Source organism: Somniosus microcephalus, chromosome 16, assembly GCF_052327205.1.
Source record: "Somniosus microcephalus isolate GS21.2 chromosome 16, FLI_Smic_1.0, whole genome shotgun sequence".
In the NCBI taxonomy this organism is placed as follows: Eukaryota; Metazoa; Chordata; class Chondrichthyes; order Squaliformes; family Somniosidae; genus Somniosus; species Somniosus microcephalus.
The window spans coordinates 90,660,899-90,683,950 of record NC_141002.1 but is presented as its reverse complement, the minus strand read 5'-3'; the positions used below and the strand labels follow the sequence as shown (position 1 = coordinate 90,683,950).

At 45.0% G+C, this 23,052-nt stretch overlaps 1 protein-coding gene across 7 annotated transcripts in view; it reads left to right on the top strand.

The window, feature by feature from the left end:
- LOC147106372 (chemokine-like protein TAFA-2) overlaps positions 1-21,668 on the top strand; it is a 356,474-nt gene extending 334,806 nt beyond the window's left edge. For 4 of the 7 annotated variants that reach the window (XR_015081442.1, XR_015081443.1, XR_015081440.1 and 1 more), the window contains exons 5-7: positions 2,592-2,716; positions 2,856-2,997; positions 18,616-18,691. Coding sequence is in view for 1 of the 7 variants with exons in the window: in XM_086009418.1 (XP_085865544.1) it covers positions 2,592-2,716; positions 19,914-19,925 (137 nt within the window). In the remaining 6 variants the exon portion in view is untranslated. Of the gene's footprint in view, positions 1-2,591; positions 2,717-2,855; positions 2,998-18,615; positions 18,692-19,913 lie in introns of those variants that run through there. The other 3 variants (XR_015081444.1, XR_015081441.1, XM_086009418.1) reach the window with 3 other exon arrangements.
- Positions 21,669-23,052: the final 1,384 nt, after the last annotated feature.

The window sequence follows — 23,052 nt, the reverse complement described above, 5'->3', positions numbered from 1 at the left end:
TTAATGTTGCACAATTATTCGGATTGAGATCAATAGCGCTCGCCAAGGTATTTAGTTCTGCGGTGCAAAAAGAAAATGAAAATGAATCCAATCGCAATGTGCAGATAGAGTGTTCGCTGAATAATATTTAAAAGGGACCATTCCCTCATCATGAATTTTGTGGAGGTTCTAGGTTCCTAACATAGGCAGCAACAATATGCATCGGAAGGGCAGCCTATTGACTGTTGGGCAACCACTACCACTGCAATTCAGGCTGCGGCCTAGGTTTTATTTGCTCAATTTATCGTGGCGCCAAAAGCCAACACCCGTAGACAATCTCTGGGTCGGGTACTGAAATTGGCAGCTCACTGCTCCAACTCAGCATACAGTCAAATTTGGCTTCTGATTGTCAACGTGCTGCCTGGGCATAAAAGTGACATTGCGGGTTGGCTGCCTGCCATCAAAACCGCACCCGCACCCCCCCCCCACCCCGATTATCATTTCCATTGATTATTAACAGAGCTTTTTGTTTTGAAAGTGTTGTGTTTTTTTCTTTAAAAAGTAGGGAAGGTAACAGGGCTCCTTTAAAACAGCTGCGTATTTTCTGTCTGCTGCTCATTATGGGTCTGCCAGTCATGTTGTCATTGTAATGCCCATCGAAGGAGCACAAATGACATCCACTTCTGTCTTGTACTGAGTTCAGGCTGCACTTCATGAGCTCTTTGGGGGGGTCTCCAGGTGAACACTAAGTAGAGATGTTGGTAGTATCAAAGAAATAGAATGGTGCGATCAAAAAGAAAGAGAAGCCTAGCCAGCTAATCTCAGTCGGGGAGGGTATGGGCTATACAATTAACCTCATTTCCCCCTGGGCTAAGGGGGAAAATTAGCTTTTCAGTGAACCCTATTGGAAAAGTGTGCTTATTTGTCCTATGAGGAGTTACGATGCTGCCCCCCATAGTGAAATAGCCAGTCAACACTCACTCTGGATTCATATTTAATGATCCTATGATTCTGCATTCCCGATGGGAAGTACAGGTTGGAGAATTGGGGCTAGAGTGTTGCCGCCCTATCTTCAGCCCGTGCTCTCAGAGCGCAGCTCCCGATGGAATCCCTGCAAAGAATGTCCACCTTGGTGAGGTACCGGAGAGCTGCCAGTAGTTGTGGAACGATAGGTGTATAGGAACAGGAGTCGGCCATTCAGCTGCTCGAACCTGTTCCGCCATTCAATTAGATCGTGGCTGATCTATAATCTCCACTCCACTTACCTGCTTTGGTTACATATCCATTAATACCCTTACCAAACAAAAATATATTAAGCTTAGTTTTGACATTTTCAATTGACCCCTCAGCCTCAACAGCTTTTTGAGGGAAGTGGGTTCCAGATTTCCACCACCCTTTGTGTGAAGACGTGCTTCCTGACATCACCCCTGAATGGCCTGGCTCTGATTTTAAGGTTATGCCCCCTTGTTCTGATCTCCCACACTAGTGGAGAAAGTTTCTCTGTATCTACTCTATCAACTCCTTTAATCATCTTAAACACCTCAATTAGATCACCCCATAATCTTCTGTACTCAAGGGAATACAGGCCTAGTCTGCACAAACAATGATACCCAAAGAACATAACATAAGAAATAGGAGCGGGAGTAGGCCATACGGCTCCTCAAGCCTGCTCCGCCATTCAATAAGATCATGGCTGAACTTCTATATCAACTCCACTTTCCCACACTATCCCCCAAATCTATCTATCGATCTCGGTCTTGAATATACTCAACGACTGACCCTCCACAGCCCTCAGGGGTAGAGAATTCCAAAAATTCTCAACCTCCGAGTGAAGAAATTTCTTCTCATCTCAGTCCTAAATGGCCATCCCCCTTATCCTGAGACTATGCCCCCTGGCTCTAGACTCTCCAGCCAGGGGAAACAGCCTCTCAGCATCTACCCTGTCAAGCCCTCTAAGAATTTTATATGTTTCAAGAAGATCATGTCTCATTCTTCTAAACTCCAGAGAGTATAGGTCCTTTCTACTCAATCTCTCCTCATAGGACAACACTCTCATTCCCAGGAATCAATCTAGTGATCCTTCGTTGCAACCCCTCTAAGGCAAGTATATCCTTCCTTGGGTATGGAGACCAAAACTGTACAAGAGGGGAGAAAACTGGAAGGAAAATATAAATGGCCTCCACTGTATCATGGTACAGGAAACTTTGGTTTATCTAGAGGTTGTATGCCCGGAAACCTCGATCTACCGGCAGAAATCAGGAGCCATTTTGTTAGGTTTTTTTTTCTTCTCGTGGCTTTGTTTTCAACAGTCGGGCTCTGGAAAGTCTCTCTGAAGCTGTTGCTAAGCTACAGAGACGCTTCCAAGGTACGGGCCGACTGTTTACAAGCTGTTGCTAAGCAACAGTGTTTGTTGTCAGATACGGAGATGAAAACCTCCGTACGCTTCAACATTAACGCTGGTATGTCCGGCAGTTTTGATAGATCGGCAACAGCTCGGTCCCGTCGGTGCCGGATATAACAAAGTTTCCTGTAATAATACAACATAGATTTTTGTTTGCCTTTCTAAGGGAAATTAAGTGAATAAACTGTTTACCTGTTTTCTGTTGAACCAGCCTCAATAGTTTTACAGAAATGGTGGTGTCAAATGCAGCCATGCCTTGATGGAGAAGAATGTAAAGTACTGCCAGATCGTACTGGTTGGAGCTGTGCCTCCGGAAATAAAGTAAAGACAACCAAAGTAAGTCAAACAACTGCAACCTTTCCAACCAGAGAATATTTGAATTTCAGAATGTGGCTAAGTGTAAAAAGGTGACATTTTTTGGATTGCCTGCTTCACAATACAATTGACTTTAACTTGAACTGCATTTATACTGCAGCTGCTGGTCGGAGATTGGTAGGGGTTCCAGCCAGGTAATACTCCATTTACAGCACCTCGCTGGAACTCCAATTCTCCTGCCCAGGATTGACCTCCGCAGGTGGCAGTTCCGACAACTATCTGAACATTTAAATGAACTCCAGGTAGGTTCACAAAAGTGTATAAGCTGAATTAGGTGGTGCATTGGGTTTTGCCATTGGCCTTTCACCTCTGTGACCTGGATTCAAAAGCCAGCCCAAATGGACCGGATGGTGAACTTCTTGTCTGGTGAACCCATGCGAAACGAGCTTGCGCCATTTGAATCCAGTTCCCGGAGGATGTAAAGATCGATTGCCGCTTATTTTTTTTTTTTGAAGATGAGCAGGGTGTTCTCCTGGTATCTGGGCCAGCATTCCTCCCTCAAGCCACAACACCAAAACAGATTAACGAGCCGGTTATCTCATTGCTGTTTGTGGGACCTTGCTGTGCGCAAATTGGCTGCTCCGATTGCGAACACCGCAAGTGATTGCACGTCAAAAGTAACTCATTGACTGTGAAGCACTTTGGATTGTCACAAGCAGGTGAAAGATGCTATCTAAATATATAAAAAGACAAGTTCTTTCATCTTTTATGGTGGGCAAGGGTCAACATCAAAACATGCCTTAATTTGGCATTCTCACTTCGATAGGCCACAAGATAGCATGTGTAGAAAAAATATTACACTGGTGCAGTATAGTAAAGGGTGCTGTTTTGAAGTTGGGGCTCATGCATGTTGTTTGGGTCGAGTGGAGGGTAGTTTACTCTAAACACAAAAATGTTAAAAAAACAAAATAGTCCAAGAGACCCCACTTGATAACACACTGGAGTTAAGAACATAAGAAATAGGAGCAGGAGTAGACCATTTGGCCCGTCGAGCCTGCTCCGCCATTCAATAAGATCATGGCTGATCTTCTACCTCAACTCCACCTTCCCACCCGATCCCCATATCCCTTGATTCCCTTAGTATCCAAAAATCTATCGCTCTCTGTTTTGAATATACTCAACGACTGAGCCTCCACAGCCCTCTGGGGTAGAGAATTCCAAAGATTCACCACCTTCTGAGTGAAGAAATTTCTCCTCATCTCAGTCCTAAATTGTCGGCCGACCCCTTATCCTGAGACTGTGACCCCTAGTTCTACACTCCCCAGCCAGGGGAAACATCCTCCCAGCATCTACCCTGTCAAGCCCCTTAAGAATTTTATACGTTTCAATGAGATCGCCACTCTTCTTCTAAACTCTAGGAAATATAGGACTTGTCCCCTCAATCTCTCGTGGGACAATCCCCCCTAAACTCCATGTGGTGTTAAACTTGTGTGCGGCTAATTCCTCCAAGTAGTCTTTACTTCTCTGAAGTCAGGCCAGGTCAAGTCAGTCCCTATTAACACTGCAACATTGGCGTTACTGTGAAGCAGAAACCTCTTTGTGTAACCCATAAGAGTGAACTCACCAATCGCACGCTTCCAGTGTGGGAGCCCTGCTCACAGGTCAGAGAATCAGCACAGCAGTGCTGTAGTCCTATCTCTGTCCTGTGCTGGGAGCGTGGGATAGGTGAGTTTACTCTATAATGTAAACGTGCCCAATGAGTCTGGTTGAGCCTGTGCAGATTTCACTTCAACAGTTGCTATCACTTTCAGTGTCGCGAGTAGCTTTCTGCTTCCACTCGGCATGCCTGGCTTTTAAACCATAAATTGCTCATGACAATGGCTGTTTAATCTGTGGATGTGATCTTTGGACCAGACCGAAGATACCTTCCAATACCCTTTGTGTAATTTTAACAGAATCGTGTGCAAGGCAATCACTTCTGTGCTCCATCTCGTACAGACAATATCAGTGCCCAAATAAAGCAGCTGATGCAGTTTCTTTTTTGAGTACTGTCTGCTATTCCCGCTTGGTTAAATGCTTTACCTCAGCATTTGAACATCCACACAGACTAAATTTCATGGTTTTTGACAAATGACCATGCTTCCACGTGCACTGTATGCAACGGTCACCACCCCCTTATCTGAGGAAGGATGTTCTTGCCATGGAGGGAGTGCAGCGAAGATTCACCAGGCTGATACCTGGGATGGCAGGAATGACATATGAGGAGAGATTGAGTCGATTAGGCTTATATTCGCTAGAGTTTAGAAGAATGAGAGGGGATCTCATTGAAACTTATAAAATTCTAACAGGACGAGACAGACTAGATGCAGGAAGGATGTTCCCGATGGCGGGGGAGTCCAGAACCAGGGGTCACAGTCTAAGGATAAGGGGTAAGCCATTTAGGACAGAGATGAGGAGGAATTTCTTCACCCAGAGAGTGGTGAACCTGTGGAATTCTCTACCACAGAAGGCTGTGGAGGCCAATTCATTAAATATATTCAAGAAGGAGTTATATATATTTCTTAAGGCTAAAGAGATCAAGGGATATGGGGAGAAGGCAGGGACAGGGTACTGAATTTGGATGATCAGCCATGATCTCATTGAATGGCGGAACAGGCTCGAGGGGCCGAATGGCCTACTCCTGCTCCTATCTTCTATGTTTCTATGTTTCCTGAATGACTGTACTCTCACCAGTCAGCAGGTATCCTCGGTGATATTTTTGAGAAATGACGGGCTCACCGAATAATCCCATTTTCACAAAACCCATTGCAGGATAACTATCTGTATTAGTGAGCTTTTCCTTTTAAAATTATATATAAATCGAGTTTAAAAACAAATCCTAAAAATATTTTCAAGATTATTTTGGTCAGTTGTGCCACCTTTTTGCTAAATAATCACTTACCATCATCATTTACCAAATTCATCTTCAACTGCCCCGACCCACATCTGAAAACGCGAAAGAGGTAGGCTTTCAACTTTACTGCCTGGTGGGGGGCGGGGGCGGGGGGTAGTGGTGCGGAGGATTGCCTGGGCACAGGGCAAAGGACAAAGAAGAAGGTCGGGCAAGGAAGGATCCCATGCCCGTAACAGAGCCCATAACAGAAGGGAAATCGGGGGGCGGGGGAGAAGGGTGGCTTCGTCCTTTATAGGCGTGAAATCCTCCCCAGATGATTTCACCTCTCTGTACCGTGCATCCCAGTGATGCCTTACACCCAGGCACCAAAGACCAATTGCAGATGAAAACATTAAACGTTATAGGGTAGAAATTCTGGTCTCCGCTGTCCCTGTACGAAACAACCAACACGCTCAGACTAACATCCTCTCTGTGCTGCTGGTAAGGCGTTCCCGTCAGAAATCTGGTGATCATAATTTCTACCCCCTGGACTTTTTTCCCAGTACTATATACATGGAGTAGCCAAAATTCCTAGGTCTGGGAGAGTACTGCAGGGATGTACCATGGGAATGGGCGGTGGCGGGGGTAGTGGGGGGCATTGGAATTTGGGGCGTGACCTTGTTCCATTGGGTCTTTTACCCTTTTTTGGCCCAATGAGAAATTCTAACGTGTTGGCATCAGAAGAGGAGACATACTTACCATTGACTGGCGGAATTGGCGCCCACAATGCCTGTATCCTAAGGTCGATTGCTGTTAGGAAAATGGCAACTGCGGAATCTATTCTACTTTTGTATCAAAAATGTCCTGCGATCTTTGGCGGGATCAGCACCTCCCCCATCCCGGGGAGCAGATACCCAAATGGCACTGTTGCACGCACCCTTTACGCAAATAACCCATCCTCTGGATTTAGGACATGGCCAAGGCCAGTGCAGACGAGCAGCCAGAAGTCCCACTGCTCTGATGTTCTTCCAGGGGTATTTCACGCCTCCTGAAATTTCAGGCTTTACTGAGTAAGGACCAGAGCTAATTGAAAACACTTAAATTGTTCAACTAAACATAATTGTACAAAAAAAGAAATTGTACAATAAAACCTGGAGTCATTTGTTATTTTACACTGTTGCCTCCATCCTATCGAGTGATATGCACAGCACAGGACATTGAATGGAAACCAAATTATTGACATAGATGAACATTTTACGTCATGTCAGACAACTTTATTATCCAAGACATTTTCAGAATGTATATCACATTGCATATTGCCATAGGAGCGCTGCTCTTTACCCCCAACTGTAGCTCTTCATCTCCCATCTTCAAAATCCTCTTAATAAGAATGAAAATCATTTGGGCATCTCAACGTTAAATAAAATGAAATTGCTGCTCTTCCATAAGGAGCCAAAGTGAGGCTTTAGCTCTGTGACTCAATGTAAACTTGTAATAAATGTAAAATACTTTTTTAAATGACAAATTTAATCCACTGAACATAGTTAGAACTCATCGATACCATTTTAGTTCCACAAATTGGTGATCACGAATTTACATTTCCTACATTGATTGATGCTCAAATTTTTAAAATATCTTTGCGGCAATATATTCCATTTTTTGCTGAAATGGGCCCACTAATTTCAATCATTTCAAGATGGTAGTCACTCACTAGACAGTCCACCTATTATATCTAGCCATTTAGGTTTATGCGCATGACCTGCTCAGACTATTTTGACCTCCGTCTACCTTGGCACAAGGTTAGAATCATAGAATAGTACAGCACAGAATGAGGCCATTCAGCCCATCGAGTCTGTGTCGACTCTTTCGAAGAGCAATCCAGTTAGTCCCACTCTCCCCGCTCTTTCCCCATATCCCTGGAATTATTTCTCCACCAAGTATTTATCCAATTCCCTTTTTGAAGGCTACTATTGAAGCTGCATCCACCACCCTATCAGGCAGTGCATTCCAAATCCGAACCACTCGTTGCTTAAAAATGTTTTTCCACCTGTCGCCTCTGGGTCTTTGGCCAATCACCTTAAATCTGTGCCTTCTGGTTATCAACCCTTCCGCCATTGGAAAGAGTTTCTCTTTAATTACTCTGTCTAAATCCTTCAGCTGAGTCTATATTCATTGTGCTAGGTGGCAGCCCAGAAATGAGTGACCCTGAGGTGTGAAACAAAACTTTGTTCTCTTCCATACACAAAATTCCTCTATACAGGAAACTCTCGATTTACCGGCACCTAAATAACCGGAAATCTCTGTTAACCGGCAAAATTCAGGAGTAGGTTCAGATAAGTTTTACTTCATATTAGTGGCCGTTCCTGGATCTGTGGCTGTGAAGCCAGGGTTCCTGCACTTGTTGCTAAGCAACAGGGACGCTTGGTCTGTGGCCGGGGTCCCTGCACCTGTTGCTAAGCAACAGGGAAGCCTGGATTTGTTGCTGTGTACGGAGCTCTCGTACCTTTTACTATACCTCTCTGTAATCCGGACTTTTTGATAAACTGGCACCACGCCGGTCCTGTCGGTGCTGGATAAGAAAGAGTTTCCTGTATACGCCTGACTAATTACAAAATTTGGGTTGGGTTTCTTCCCCTCAGATTTTCTGAAGGATGAGGAGGGGCACCTCAGACAAGCTCCTGAGGAGCATCAAAGTGTCTTTAGGCCCATAGTAGTCCTCACTGAAACAAAAACAAAAATAACTGAACTCATTATAGGAGCAGGAGTAGGCCATTCAGTCCCTCGGGCCTGCTCCACCATTCAATGAGATCGTGGCTGATCTGCACCTCAACTCCAATTACCTGCCTTAGCTCCATGATGGCCTTACTGTAGGTCTTTCTCCTACTGCCGTTCGGACCCCGAGAATTACAAATAAGCGTAACAATGACAGATCAGTTTGTTTCCAATAAAATGGTCTTGATTCATGCTGTAGTTTACTAATTCATGCGTACATACAAGTACCCCAGCAATATATATGCTCTATGCCTGGCTTTCATACATACACTCCTTCCTGGGTGATCAGTCCGAGTTGGTTGTAGGCTCCAGGAGTCGACTGGCCGGCCGAGCACCTCCCTTTGCTCCTCTGCTCTTGGCGCTGTTTCTCTGCAATAATGTCTCTTCACAGGGTTTTTCCCGAATGGGTCCCTCGTGCTTCCTTCGGTTGCCCCCCTCAGTTTCACCTCTGACTTCTCCTGATTGGTGTTTTCCCCGCGTGATACGCTCATGTTCCTGTGATGTATGGGGGGGCGGGACTTCCTCCTCACTCCGTGTTTCACCCTGCCCACATGGCCTTACAGACAAAGGGTTAAATACCCACCTCCGCCTTTTTGGATCCATCCGTTATCATCTCACATTTCATTCGCAGTTTCAATCGCCACACAGTAGCAGCTCACATTACCCAACAAAAAACGATTTCAGTCTTGCAAGCTTCAATTGTCCCAGCACCCACAGCCTTTTTGAGGGAGGGAGTTCCAGATTTCTTCTACCCTTTTATCTTCCACTTAAACAGTATTATAGACTCATGGTATACAAACAATAATCAACGGAGAACTGTGAAATGCAAACGTTATTCCGCAGTTCCCAATGAATTTCTTCCTACTCATTGAAATATAATTGAATAGCAATAATAAATGCCTGGTCATTAGCGTAACTATAACAGAGGACAGGCAGCATGATTGAAGGACAGGATATGTAATTACAGCCCACTGTACTCCTGCACACCCATTATTGTTGAAGCCTTGCATAAGCTTTAAAAGCCGAGATAAATTAGGCAGGGAAACATTATAAAAGTGTAAATATTCTTAAGTTGATCATACGGCAGAGTGGGCACATATGGTGGATCAGGCCATCGCAATCAGCAGCTTTCATGTAACATCGCTGATGAAATATGATGGCTGTACTAAATCATAATGTATGACCAGACCTCATCGTAAGCAGACTGCACAAGTTTCTAGACACTGCAGATGAACAGACTGCGATGGTGTTTCCACTACACTCCTGGCAAAGGGGCGCTGGCAGAGCAGGAGCAGCTCTGAGGGATTTCCCAGCCATTATGTTTTACATGCAATTTTTAAGTATGAATATGAGCTTTTACATTTTTGAATAAAGGACTCTCGAGTTTAATTATGCAGTAATAAGGACGCCATGGGCGTTATTAGAGATCCTACTAGCGATTTAACGCTGGAACACTCACCCTGTATTGGTAAACACACAAAGGCCTAGATTATCCTGTGGGTGGGTGCTAAGGACATTTTGCCCTCATGAAAACAGATTTTAAATCACTCCACCCATGGCAGCCGCGTCTTCAGTTGTCTTGGCCCTAAGCTCTGGAATTCCCTCCCTAAGCCTCTCTGCTTCTCTACCTCCTTTAAGACGCTCCTTAAAACCTACCTCTTTCATCTGCCCTAATATCTCCTTCTGTGGCTCGGTGTCAAATTTTGTCTGATAATCGCTCCTGTGAAGCGCCTTGGGGATGTTTTACTACATAAATGCGAGTTGTTGTTGATGACTGTATTCCAAAAGTAACTCAAGAGTGGGAAGTGCTCTCTGAAGGCAAGGCTCCTTTTCCACTACTGGCCTGAGTCCCTGTTTACACCTGTTCTGAAAGTGGTGTTCTGCTATTTTCACGCTGGGACAAAATAAAATTGGAACGTCGCCGACAGGAAGTTTAGCAGAGGACATCTGGCGCAGAAGCGAAGAGCAGATGGGAACATTAAATGGGTGATTCCACAATCTGGTGTTCCTTGCTCGGAGTGGCATTCACAAGTCACGGGCTGCGTGCCTGCGATTTCCCGAAATGCATCCCGGCTTGGAACACTGGATCATGCAATCACCGCCCTCCCCACCCCCCCAGTATACTCTCTGAACTCTTCGCCCAAATCTCACATAATGCACAAAATGGCTGCCACCATCCCCGATATACCTGTGACTGCACTTCAAGAGCAATTCATTGTCTGTGAATTAGTTTGGGAATTCTGAGAGATGTGACAAAGACACTGACGTAATAAAACTCACTACACACTTGGTTTGAGTATAAAGCAAGGCTTTAATCAACTTGTTTCAGAACATGGAGGTCTAGTTGTACTTCACTAGTTCCTGTCTTACAAACTGTCCCTGGGCAAGCTGGACCCACCCCCGAGTATTTATACTCCTTGGACGGCGCCACCAGCTGGCCGTCCAGCGTTATTTCATGAGTAGTTTCTTTATGATGATGAGATTTATAACAGACACTTTCTTAGAAAATAAATTATGGGGTGGGGAATTGTAAATAACAGCTTTTGGGTAGAGCAGCCTTCAGCTCTGTTTCCTTTCATTCTTTTAGCACTGGCTCGTGCCCCATTCTGCACTACTTCACCTAACTGGCATCTTGTACACTACATGGAGCCGGATATAGGCAACCAGTCTCTCATCATTGTGCAAAAAAATGTACTCCTTACACACGTGCATGCAGTGATGAACATATGTGGCATTTTGAAATATGCTAATCAATATTTTGGCACTCAAGCCTTTGTCAGGGCCCTTTGAGTTCCTTTTTGAACTCTTCTTGCCCGTGCACAGACTGCGTGCATGCATAAGAATCAGAAAATAAATTAATATGCGGCATGGAAATATATATACTTGAATAATGTCAGTAGTGTGAAAGAGAGTCTAATACACACACAGACACATCTATGCAAATTCTATTACTAAAGAATTGGCATTCCAAATTGATCTTCAATGTGTTGTCTTTCTAATGACTTGCCTTCCGATTCTTGTGCAAACATTTTGCTTTTCTTCATTTTGCCCTGACATTTTCTCCTTTATTCTGCAAGCTCATTGCTGCTGGGGTATGGCTCCACTGTTGCCCGCAGTCTTCCAATACCTTGCCCACGTGGCCATTGTTTAGGTGAGACTATCAGATGCAGGCTGTTGGAACAGGGGTGGTGGAGGTGAAGGTGGGGCAGCACAGATGTTGCCCCCATTCAGATAGTGCTCAGCTGCAGAAACTCTCATATCAGTTATTTTCCTTCTCTGTACTGTTAGTGCAGGGGCACTGAGACTAAGTGTAGCACCCTAACCAGCTCCCGGTCAGATTCTCTTATGAAGCTGCTTCATAACCCCGCCCGAGGAGATGCCAACTGCCAAGAAGACTCGCCGTGTTTATTTTCTTGTCTAAAAGATAAAAATCTGTCTTCCAACGGTGTACTGCAAATAAATTATTGACCAGAAGTCGGGCTGTAACCTCATTTGCACTTTGTTCTCGGTGCTGCCTGCCTTTCAAAACACCATGAAATATCAATAATCTATATGACAGTTCAAATAAATGACATCAACGGTCATGTAATTGAAGACATGCTAGTGCGTAGGTTGTAGGCCATCAAGTCACTTTAGTTAAGGTATAACTGCGTTTGTATTTTCCATTATAGCTTTGCAAAAAAAAAAAAATCTCCTAATTGGGCGAAGTGTTACATTCTATCCTCCCAAATTCTATTTAAGATAAAACTAATAACACCATGCTCTGCTGTTAGGATGCATCCCTTTCCACTTACAAGAGAGCTTAGTCATTCAAATGGATTTAATTTAGCTTTCCACAAATCTGTTCCCAGATGGCAGCTCATCAGGCTGTTGGATAAACTTGGAATGATCCTTCATAGCCACTAAATGCAGGCATAATAACTTAACATTTTATCTGCTACATCATCCTCATTCAGCCTTGTGCCCCACTGAGTATGTATTTCGGAAGCAGATCAGGTAATAATGCATTAGGTGAATGGAATAAATGGCCATATACAAAATACCAATGCCATACGTGCTCTGTGGGCTGGTGTGTGTACCATTCTAGTTGTCATGATGTGGAGATGCCGGTGTTGGACTGGAGTGGACAATTGTGAGAAGTCACACAACACCAGGTTATAGTCCAACAGCTTTATTTGAAATCACAAGCTTTCGGAGCGCTGTTCCTTCGTCAGCGCTCCAAAACCTTCTAGTTGTGTAGCACCTTTTTCTACCAATAGGTGCTGCTAGTGCACTTATTAGGTTTCAAGTACTATTTAAATTTCTCACCTTTAACAAAAAAAAACACAACTTTGAGATTAATTTGGGCTTATCAAGGTGATGGTGGGGAATCAGGACATTCCCACCACCCCTGTGCTCGCTGCCCTATATTGACTCCCGGCCCGGCAACGCCTCAGTTTTAAAATTCTCATCCTTGTTTTCAAATCCCTCCATGGCCTCGCCCCTTTCTATCTCTGTAACTTCCTCAGGCCCAAGGTCACTCACCCCCCCAAAAACAAAGCTTTGCCTCTGCCTTCACTCCAACCTCAGAACAGAATCCCTGTCACGCTAATGCAGCATTTCTTTCCCTATGCCATCCATCTTTGTTGGCCCTCTTGAGTGCACAACCAAAACTCTGCTGCCTGTGTCCTAACTCGCTCCAAGTCCTGTTCACCCATCACCCCACTGTGCTCACTGACCTACATTGGCTCCCGGTCCGGCAACGCCTCAGTTTTAAAATTCTCATCCTTGTTTTCAAATCCCTCCATGGCCGTGCACCCTTCCCAATCTCGGTAATTTCCTGCGGCCCGACAAGCCTTCGAGGTCTCTGCGCTCCTCCAATTCCGGCCTCTTGCACATCCCCGATTTTATTCGCTCCACCATTGGCAGCCGTGCCTTCATCTGCCTGGGCCCTAAGCTCTGGAATTCCCTCCCTACCTCTCTCTCTTCCTTCAAACACTTCTTAAAACGTACCTTAGCTGTCTTAATATCTCCTTATGTGGCTCGGTGTCATATTTTGTTTGACAATGCTCCTGTGAAGTGCCTTGGGACATTTTACTACTTTAAAGGTGCTACAGAAATGCAAGTTGTTGTTGTAGTAATTGATGTCAAATTGGAACCAGCTTTGGGCAATGGAACCATGGGCCAGCACGACTGGGTTGAGACCACACAAACATGCTTATTGTAGCACCCTTCTAGAGAGGGACCTTAATTCATTTTTAGGTAGCTCAAGGGTGGGGTAATGGAGATTAAGTTCTTTTTACTCAAATTTAGATGTGGGCGTCGCTGGCAAGGCCAGCATTTATTGCCCGTCCCTAATTGCCCCTTGAGAAGGTGGTGGTGAGCCACCTTCTTGAACCGCTGCAGTCCGTGTGGTGAAGGTACTCCCACAGTGCTGTTAGGAAGGGAGTTCCAGGATTTTGACCCAGCGACGATGAAGAATCGGCAATATATTTTTAAGTCAGGATGGTGTGTGACTTGGAGGGGAACTTGGAGGTGGTGGTGTTCCCATACGCCTATTGCCCTTGTCCTTCTAGGTGGAAGAGGTCACGGGTTTGGGAGGTGCTGCCGAAGAAGCCTTGGTGAGCTGCTACAGTGCATCTTGTAGATGGTACACACTGTAGCCACGGTACGCCGGTGGTGGAGGGAGTGAATGTTTAAGGTGGTGGATGGGGTGCCAATCAAGCGGGCTGCTTTGTCCTGGATGGTGTCGAGCTTCTTGACTGTTGTTGGAGCTGCACTCATCCAGGCAAGTGGAGAGTATTCCATCACACTCCTGACTTGTGCCTTGTAGATGGTGGAAAGGCTTTGGGGAGTCAGGAGGTGAGACACTCGCCGCCAAATATCCAGCCTCTGACCTGCTCTTGTTGCCACAGTATTTATTTGGCTGGTCCAGTTAAGTTACTGGTCAATGGTGACCCCCCCAGGATGTTGATGGTGGGGGATTCGGCAATGGTAATGCCGTTGAATGTCAAGGGGAGGTGTTTAGACTCTCGCTTGTTGGAGATGGTCATTGCCTGGTGCTAATGTTACCTCCTCTAACTGCACCAGTATGACAGTTCTAAGAGAGAAGTCACTTTAAACTTCATCATTCTGAGCTGGATATGAACCTAGACCTCATGTGAAAAAAGAATATGTAATATGATTCTATGATTCAAATTCCACTAGACCATGCAGTCCCCAGATTGAATTATTTATTTCCAGGTACCTTGCACTGAACATGACTTTTAAACTAAGAGTGTGGGTTTGAGCCCTGCTTCCAGATCTATGCTGTTGGCGATCCAGTCGATCTGGTTTGGATTGCTTGCTCATCGTGTCCTTTCCCACTCTACTAAAGGACCTTGCCTTACCCCATTTTCTCCTCTGGCCACTGTGCTCTGTTGGCTTTAGATGAAACCAGGAACTCAATTGTGTTTTGCGAATCGGGGAAGAAACCCAAACTTCTGACTTCCTGCTCCATGGCTGTGCGTTACCACGGTAACCGCCTCTATTGGCAGAACAATAGCAGTGACATCTATTGGCTGATGATGGCACTTCACGAAGCAAAAAAGACCATTGCTCTTAACTGAAGCCTTTTATTTAAATATAATTTTTAAAAATCATTTTTACCTTTTGAAGAGTTTGTTTGCTCTTTTTGGTGTCATTCGTTCCCCATCTATCAGTGGCAACATTTCTATTCTAGCCTGAAAGGCGGACATATTTGTACCAGTCAGGATGTCTTTCGGTCATCTGATTTTGTTCTTGGGTTGTGATTGGTTTTGTGCAGCCACTTTATATTATCAGCAAAGAAACCCATCCTCAGTGCTGATTGATTATATTGTATCAAATATTTGCACACCTATACCGTAATCTTTCATTATTGGTCAAATAATCAATATCAAAGATTACTTTTTGGATATCTTTAGCAGCTACACTGCAACATAATAAAATCGGCTGGTTTTCAGAAGCTGCTGCAAATTGCTGAGCAAAGCTCCGGCGGAACAATTATTAGTTTTTCAAGTCATTGCAACTTAAACTGCTGATGCAGTTCTCAGTGAGCATAAAGCCTCAGCACAAACTGTCCCAGACTACATTTCTGGAATCAAAACTGCTTTGGCTCAGAGATAAGAGACTTTGGAGGCGAAATTCATCTTGGCCGGCAGCGCAGAGCAGTCGATAGCGAATCGGCAGCCCGTTTTACACCTAACCCCAGTCTCTTTTCCCTTTGAAGTCAACGGGAATGGATGTCGGGCAGAGTGATCTGTTACTGTCTGTTTTGTGCTACCTCCCAAGGCACATTTCACCTCCTCTGTCCTTTCATTTCTGGTACCAGGTTTTAAGTCTAACTGAGACTCCAGTCTACTCGAGGTGCCTATTACATATTGCTTACAATCCTAGAAACTGTTGTTGGCTTTATTAGCAGATGAATGCTTAATGTAATTGTGCGGCATTCCATCTCAAACCGGCATTCTTTATGTGCTAGCTCATGTCCTAACTCGCACCAAGTCCTGTTCATCCATCAGCCCTGTGCTCGCTGACCTACATTGGCTCACGGTTAAGGAATGCCTCAATTTTATAATTCTCAGCCTTGTTTTCAAACCCCTCCATGACCTCGCTGTTCCCTACCTTTGTAATCTCCTCCAGCCCTACAACCCTCAGATATATCTGCGCTGCTCCAATTCTGGCCTCTTGAGCATCCCCAATTTTAATCGCTCCACCATCAGTGGCCGTGCCTTCAGTTGCCTAGGTTCTAAGCTCTGGAATTCCCTCCCTAAACCTCTCTGCCTCGCTACCTCTCTCTTCTCCTTTAAGATGCTCCTTAAAGCTTACCTCTTTGACCAAGCTTCTGGACATTTGCCCTCATAGCTCCTCATGTGGCTCAGTGTCAGATTTTGTTTGATGACGCTCCTGTGAAGCGCCTTGGGACGTTTTACTACGTTAAAGGTGCTATATAAATACAGTGTTGTTGTTGTTGTCGCTACTGTGCCCTGCTTACTTTAGTTAATGGTGCCACTCCTAATTAAAGCCTATTGTAGGCTGGAGAGCTGTGAAGAGGGAGGGAATCTGGCTCTGTGAGTTTAGTCCCAAATGGAACCTCAATAACAGCTTAGGAGACCTATGGAATGTGGGTCTTCGATGCTGTTGGGTCTCAGGAAGACGGGTCACTCACGTCACTGAACGGCGCTAGCAACCGCTTGCCATCGATGGCACTCCTTCAGCTGTGGAGCTTTCTTATCACAGTTGCTGCTACTGTTACACTACTCGGCGCACATACCACACACTGCCATTAATGCACATCCACTTACTGAAAGCAGCCAGTGACGGTCGTGGAGAGATCATTAGCAGCCTTTTGTCACCAGAACATGATGTCACACTGCTTGCAGTTGGCTGAAATTACGAGGCGATCTAACGGCGCATTCACTTTGGAGAACAGCTCCCTGTCCCGCTGCGGTTGAAAGTAACCTGGGTTTCATTAGGTAAAAAGGGAAAAACCCAAATAAAGGTTGTGACTATTGGAAGCCTGAAATAAAAGACAGTTCATAGCATCAGTCAGTATTTGGAAAGAGGAAAGATGGGTTAACGTGTCAGGACGGGACCCTTCAACACAACCTACTGTGCATTGCTGCCATTTTCTAATTATACTGCAGGGTGGTTTCAACAGCAACTGGATCGAGTGTCTTGCAGTCGCTGCTGCTAAGTATTTAACTCCGGGTTGCCACCTTTCCAAATGACTGCACAGGCATTCACCAGTCAAAATGGAGTGGAATTTAGCTAGTCCAGTCTGCGGGTGGCCTTGCATCTCGCCTCTCTTCTTGGCTCCAAGTAGCCACGTTGACTTTGGAGTCTGAGGCGGCCCTGCTGTCGGAGACCAGGCCTGAGATACACCGAGCTCGGCCCCTCTTCCCCTCTTCCATTATTTGAAGGGGCTGCTCCTCGATTTTTGGCTGCACTTCAGTCCCGGGCTCCTGATCGTTGGTCACCCGGTGCAGGGGGGAGCGGGCAGATCGAAGGACCTCCTCGTAGGACTGCTCCTGGGCCTGGCCCAAAAAAAAGCCATCAATTGGTCCAGGCAGCGGGCGGTCGAGGGGGTCGTTTGGCCCGACTGCCTGCCTCTCTACCGCGGCCAAGTTCACGCCCGGGTGGCCCTGGAGATGGAGCACACGGTCTCTGCCGGTGCGCTCGAGGCCTTCCGCGACCGGTGGGCGCCGCGGGGACTGGAGTGCATCGTCAACCCGGCCAACCAAATTTTAATTTAATTTGTTAAGTTTTATTTATTTACAGTCGATTTGTTTAAACACCCCATCAAAAAAGAGTACACCGAGCAAGGCGGCGTGCGCCTCCCCACACAGCCGCGAGCAGCACAGTATTTTTACCTGCGAGGTATTTGCCACCAGTAGGGTTACCAACCCTCCAGGAATGCCCTTGGAGTCTCCAGGACACTGCTACGAGCAACCTGGCAGAAATTTCGCAGGGGCAGTAAACAAAACAAAAAAATTGTGCTTTTTTTTAAAAAAAACATTTCTTTGAACACTTTAGTTATAAAACTTGTGGACGAAAATAAAAAGGGCTGTTTTGATTGACAGTAAAGAAGCATCCAGCCAGGTAATGAAGAGCTTGTCCGTTTTCCAATTGGCGGTGGGCGGCGTGGATGGGCGTGTCGGGCGACCAATGGCGGGAGTGTGGGGGGGTGGGCGGGGCGGTAAGAGGCAGGAGGTCACGTGACGACACCTCCAGGAATACGTCCAATCAGAGTTGGCAACCCGAGCCACCAAACTGGGGGTGGGGCTGGGGGAGGGGCACTGCTGGAATCTGTGGGGAAAAAACCCTAATATAAATGGGGTAGAAGACTCATTATTGGGTTTTTGTTGCTTGTCACCAGAATGCAGAATAACTATTAACGCAAATAGTAAAAAAAAACAATGCAAAAGCAAAATACTGCGGATGCTGGAAATCTGAAATAAAAACAGAAAATGCTGGAACTACTCAGCAGGTCAGGCAGCATCTATGGAGAGAGAAACAGAGTTAACGTTTCAGGTCTGTGACCCTTCATCAGTTCTGACGAAGGGTCATCGACCTGAAACGTTAACTCTTTCTCTCTCCACAGATGCTGCCTGACCTGCTGAGTATTTCCAGCATTTTCTGTTTTTATTTTAGTTAAAAAAAATCCTCCTGCTTAATCAATAGTTAAAAAAAGGTTATTTAAAAAAAAATACAAACTCCTAATTAAAAACAAGAAGCTGTCCTGTGTTGACATTTATAGTTTCCCTATGTATTTTAGCCAGCAGTGTGACATCATCATCTGGTGACAAAGACAGCTGTCGATCTCTCCAAAGCAGTAAATGGCTGTCCTCAGTAAGTGGAAAATATTCACTTTGATACTTTCTTCGTGTACAGGTAAAATTATTTTAAAAAGATTAAAGTCAGGGACGAACTATTGGGTGACTGTTTGCTGTACTGAAGGGACACCATGCTCTAGCTGTGACGGTGATGCACTGCCGACCCAGAGGCCATGGGCTTAAATCCCACCATGGCGAGTTCCAAAGTTGAATTCAATAAATCTAGTCATGTGCGGTCTGGTACCAGAATAAAAATAATCACAGAAGCTGACAAATTGCTGGTTTGCTTTTGTCCTTTCGCAGAAGGGGTTACAACCACTCCTACCTGGTCTGGCCTACACGTGACTCCAGTCACACGCTATGTGGTTGACTTTTAATGCCCTGTGAAGTGGCCTACCGAGCCACTTGCTTTTTAAAAAATAATTACTATGATAAAGAAGGTTCCCCCCCCCACCCCTCAATCCTTCAAGCTCAGGCAATGGAGTCCTATTTGTGCTTATATTTCTTATTCACTGGTTTATCCTGTTTGAATGTAGTGGGCCTGCAGTTTTGGAAAAGGATTGCTCTTTGCACTTTAGCCTAATTGGTAGATAAATTCAAAACTGGAAAAAAAACATGTCAGCAGCTAATTGATAGGGATATAGATTTGAACTTTATATGCAGTCCCCAAGACTCTACAGTACACACCTATGTGGCCCTCAGGGATTTCATCTGATCCATGGCTGCAGTTTGGACATCCCAATCTAAAGAAACTAAATAAAGAGCCATCAGTGAGATGCAGCTGAGCTTACCTCCGCGCACACGTCCACTCTTTACTGTAGGTCCCTTTAGATCCTGAGACTGGCCAGCTGGCTTTATTTCCCCAGTCTGTCAGAATGATTCACTGGAGACTGAAAACAACACCGCTGTCCCATGATCAGTCTCTATGGAGACTAAATACATAGCCACCAGTAATAAGGAGTCGACTTGCTCTTGTATACAAGCCACAAAAATGGTTAAATACAGGGCCCAGCAGAAGAGTTTTACAACTGAACTTATTGAATATAATCCAACCCAAGTTCATTTACTGGCAGTGTGTGTTTACTGATAGTACTTGCCCATACAGCTACCTTCCCCTTTTCAAATATACACTAACTTCCTTTGATTTTAGTTGTAAAACTGTTTCGGGGTTCTACAGGTGATTGATTGAATGGTTCCTCAAGAGGACTCTGACTTTCTGTCGATGTTTTATTCTTCACAGGTGACACGATAGTTGACACGAAAGGATGGGCCGCTTGCCGAAGATACCTGAGCTCGAACGTTGGGTCCTTTCCTTCATCGATCGCCTGTTGCAGGTCCCCAATCTAATCCGGGACACTTTTCACTTGAGCTCAAGACAAGACGATACGCAGGGGGGGGGCACACCAATGATGAGAGAAAGAAAATCAAGAGATTAAGAAGTCGCTCGGGTTCTGGAATCTGACACTATATGGATTTTCCCGGTCTGCCATTTCTTAATAGGATGTACATAGGAGGAGGACTCACTGGACCATATCCGTTGAGCTTTGCTGCTGAGCTCCAAAATGTTACTCACAACAAGAGGAGCGCCATTGGCGTCATTGACGCGACCGCGACAGTCTTCGACACATTTGAACAGATGGTTCATATTTTTGTATAAGAGCAAGAGAGGGGATTTCATGGACTGGCGAGACGAAATGGAGATGTCCTAAAGTTCCTTACCACCAGACTGTGAACTCTTGCACTTCCAGTGATCTTTTTATTGCAGCCGCGGCCTGCTGGCCAGGTGCAGGTCGAGGCGTTCTCGTCAACACTCGAGACTTCAAAAACGTGGGAGAGGCTTTAGGTTTATCGCAGTTTTTGGACTTTTCTTTTTGTTATAGAAATGAATACATTATGGTAAATGTGTATAAACAGCAGTCTGCTATTGACAGTAAATGCTTATCCGTATACATAAATCACACGAAACTGGTATTGCAGGAACCTCTGACACAACTGCACTGCTTTGACAATTGAACAAATGCAGTTCCAAACTATTTTAATAACTTCAGTGTACTGAAATGTGCACACTATCACAATACCTAAATAACATCTTTTTATTTGGTTTAAATTGTTATATGGAGAAGCAAGTCTGAAAGTGTTAGAATCTTTTTACATTATCGAGATAATATTAATAACCCACCACATGCTTGTTGTGCCATCAGTTCTGCTTGTATGCGAGTTTACTTAGCGGTTACGTTTATCTCTGTAGCCTCATCTTTATTTGGAACATTTGGCGTTATGATTTGATGTGACAAAAAAAAATCCTTACTGATATTATTTAACGATAAAGATTTCTGTGGACTCCGCGAAGCAACAAGAGATTCAGTACCCAAACGGGAGAAGATGTGGAGCAGATGTTTAACTCAGTGATCCTGTAAAAATGTAGCACAGTTTCTGAAAGCTTTTTTTTTTGTTTTGTTTCTGGACTTGTGTAAATCTTTGTTTTCAATGTAAACAGTAAATAAAATTCAAGTAGCAAAGATGTAGATCATTTTGATCATTAGTAACAAGGGACCTCTCAAAAAAAGCTGCGGCACAAAAATTGCTATTTTTTTACACTAAAGTTCCTTTTGATTTTTTTTTTAGTTGCTCGCTCCTGCTTTCTATCACCAGAGACTTGTAACCGTGAAGACTACCATCATTTTTAAATTATAGACTTCTTCTCTACATTAAACCGTCCCCTTATAGATAGGCTGGTGTTTATTAGTGTTGTATATTTACATCAGGATGTGCAAGAGTCATCACCAGATAGTTATCTCTCGCTTGAAGGAGTTCAGCGAGTCGGCGTCCACTGCACGAGCCGGCAGCCTGTTCCAGAGGTTCACTATTTTAATCCAGTTCAGACTATTGGGATGACACAGACCTCTCTCTGATGGTAATCGAGTTTCTACATGAACTTGGACTTTCTCCAGGCCATAGTGCAAAGCAAACAACTATTTGGCATGAATTGCCACTAAACTGGCAAGTTCACTTAGAGGGGTTACAATAATGGCTGGTGTGAAGATTAGGATAAGGTGGTAAGAAACGCTCTCAGGATTTGGACATCAAAATGCCAGCCTTGGCTCAGTGGTAGGACACTTATCTCTGAGTCAGAAGGTGATGGGTTCAAGCCCAATAGCACAAAACCTCATCTGACACTTCAGTACTGCAATGTGTGTCAGATGAGATATTAAACTGCAGCTTTGCCTGCTCAGGTGGATATGAAAGATTCCCTGGCATCATTGGAAAAAGAGCAAGGGAGATCTCCCTCAACCAACACCAGCTGAAATAGATACTACTGGTCACCTATTTCATTGCTGTGTGTGGGATCTTGCTGTGTGCAAATGAGCTGCTATGGTTCTTTAGTGACTACACTTCTAAAGTACTTCATTGGCTGTAAAGCGCTTTGGGATGTCCTGATGATGTGAAAGGTGCTACGTTAATGCAAGTTTCTTTCTTTTTTTTAATTTGGCTTTGCTTTGGCTAAACTGGAAATGTTTTATGACCAACTGCTCTCTTCTGTCCAATATTTTCGTATGTTCTTATGATGACACTAGTTATAAAGAGCAGTGAAAAATTACATGGGCTGCAATTTTGCTCACCTCGGCAGGTCCATGGTGGGCGACGTCGGTGGTGGGTCCTGACCCCACTGCTGGCTCCAGCTCACTGTCTGAAATGAATTTCCCTTGATTGGGCTTGTTAAGCCCACCCAGTGCATTCCGCGGCCAATTAGAGAAAGCGGTTCTGGTGACGTCATTTGATGACGCATCACCAGCCGGTTTCCTTAAAAGGACCGTGCGCAAATTGATTTTGACAGTTGTGCTGTCAGTGTTCTACAGCATTGAGGGGCTCCAAACACTGAGAAGCACTGCACAAAGGCACAGGGCTGCACCCAGGCTATCCCATGACTCCCTCCATACGCTAATGGAGGGAGTCACAGCACACAGGGAGGTCCTCTTCCCTTCCCATGGATGGAAGAGACCTCCCCAGGAGATCAACACAGCCTGGTTGCACATTGCAGAGGAGGGCACAAGCAGGGATGTGGTCAGGAGGATCTAGGTGCAGTGCCACAAACGTTTCAATGATCACGAAACATTACTGCAAGGCCGCACTCAACCTCATCCTGCTGTGCCTCTCATCACATCCCCATCACTCTGCCTTCCCTACCCTATTCCTGCACATCCTCATTCACACCAACTTACCTTGGACCTCCACCCATCCCTCTGTATCTATATGATCACATCCCCGTCGCATTAGCCACCCCTCATACTCACCCTCATCCTAGTGCAATCATACCAACTAACAACACACAAGGGTAGGCACTTGGGTGTTTTATGCAATGTTCATGTAAAGTTTCTGTT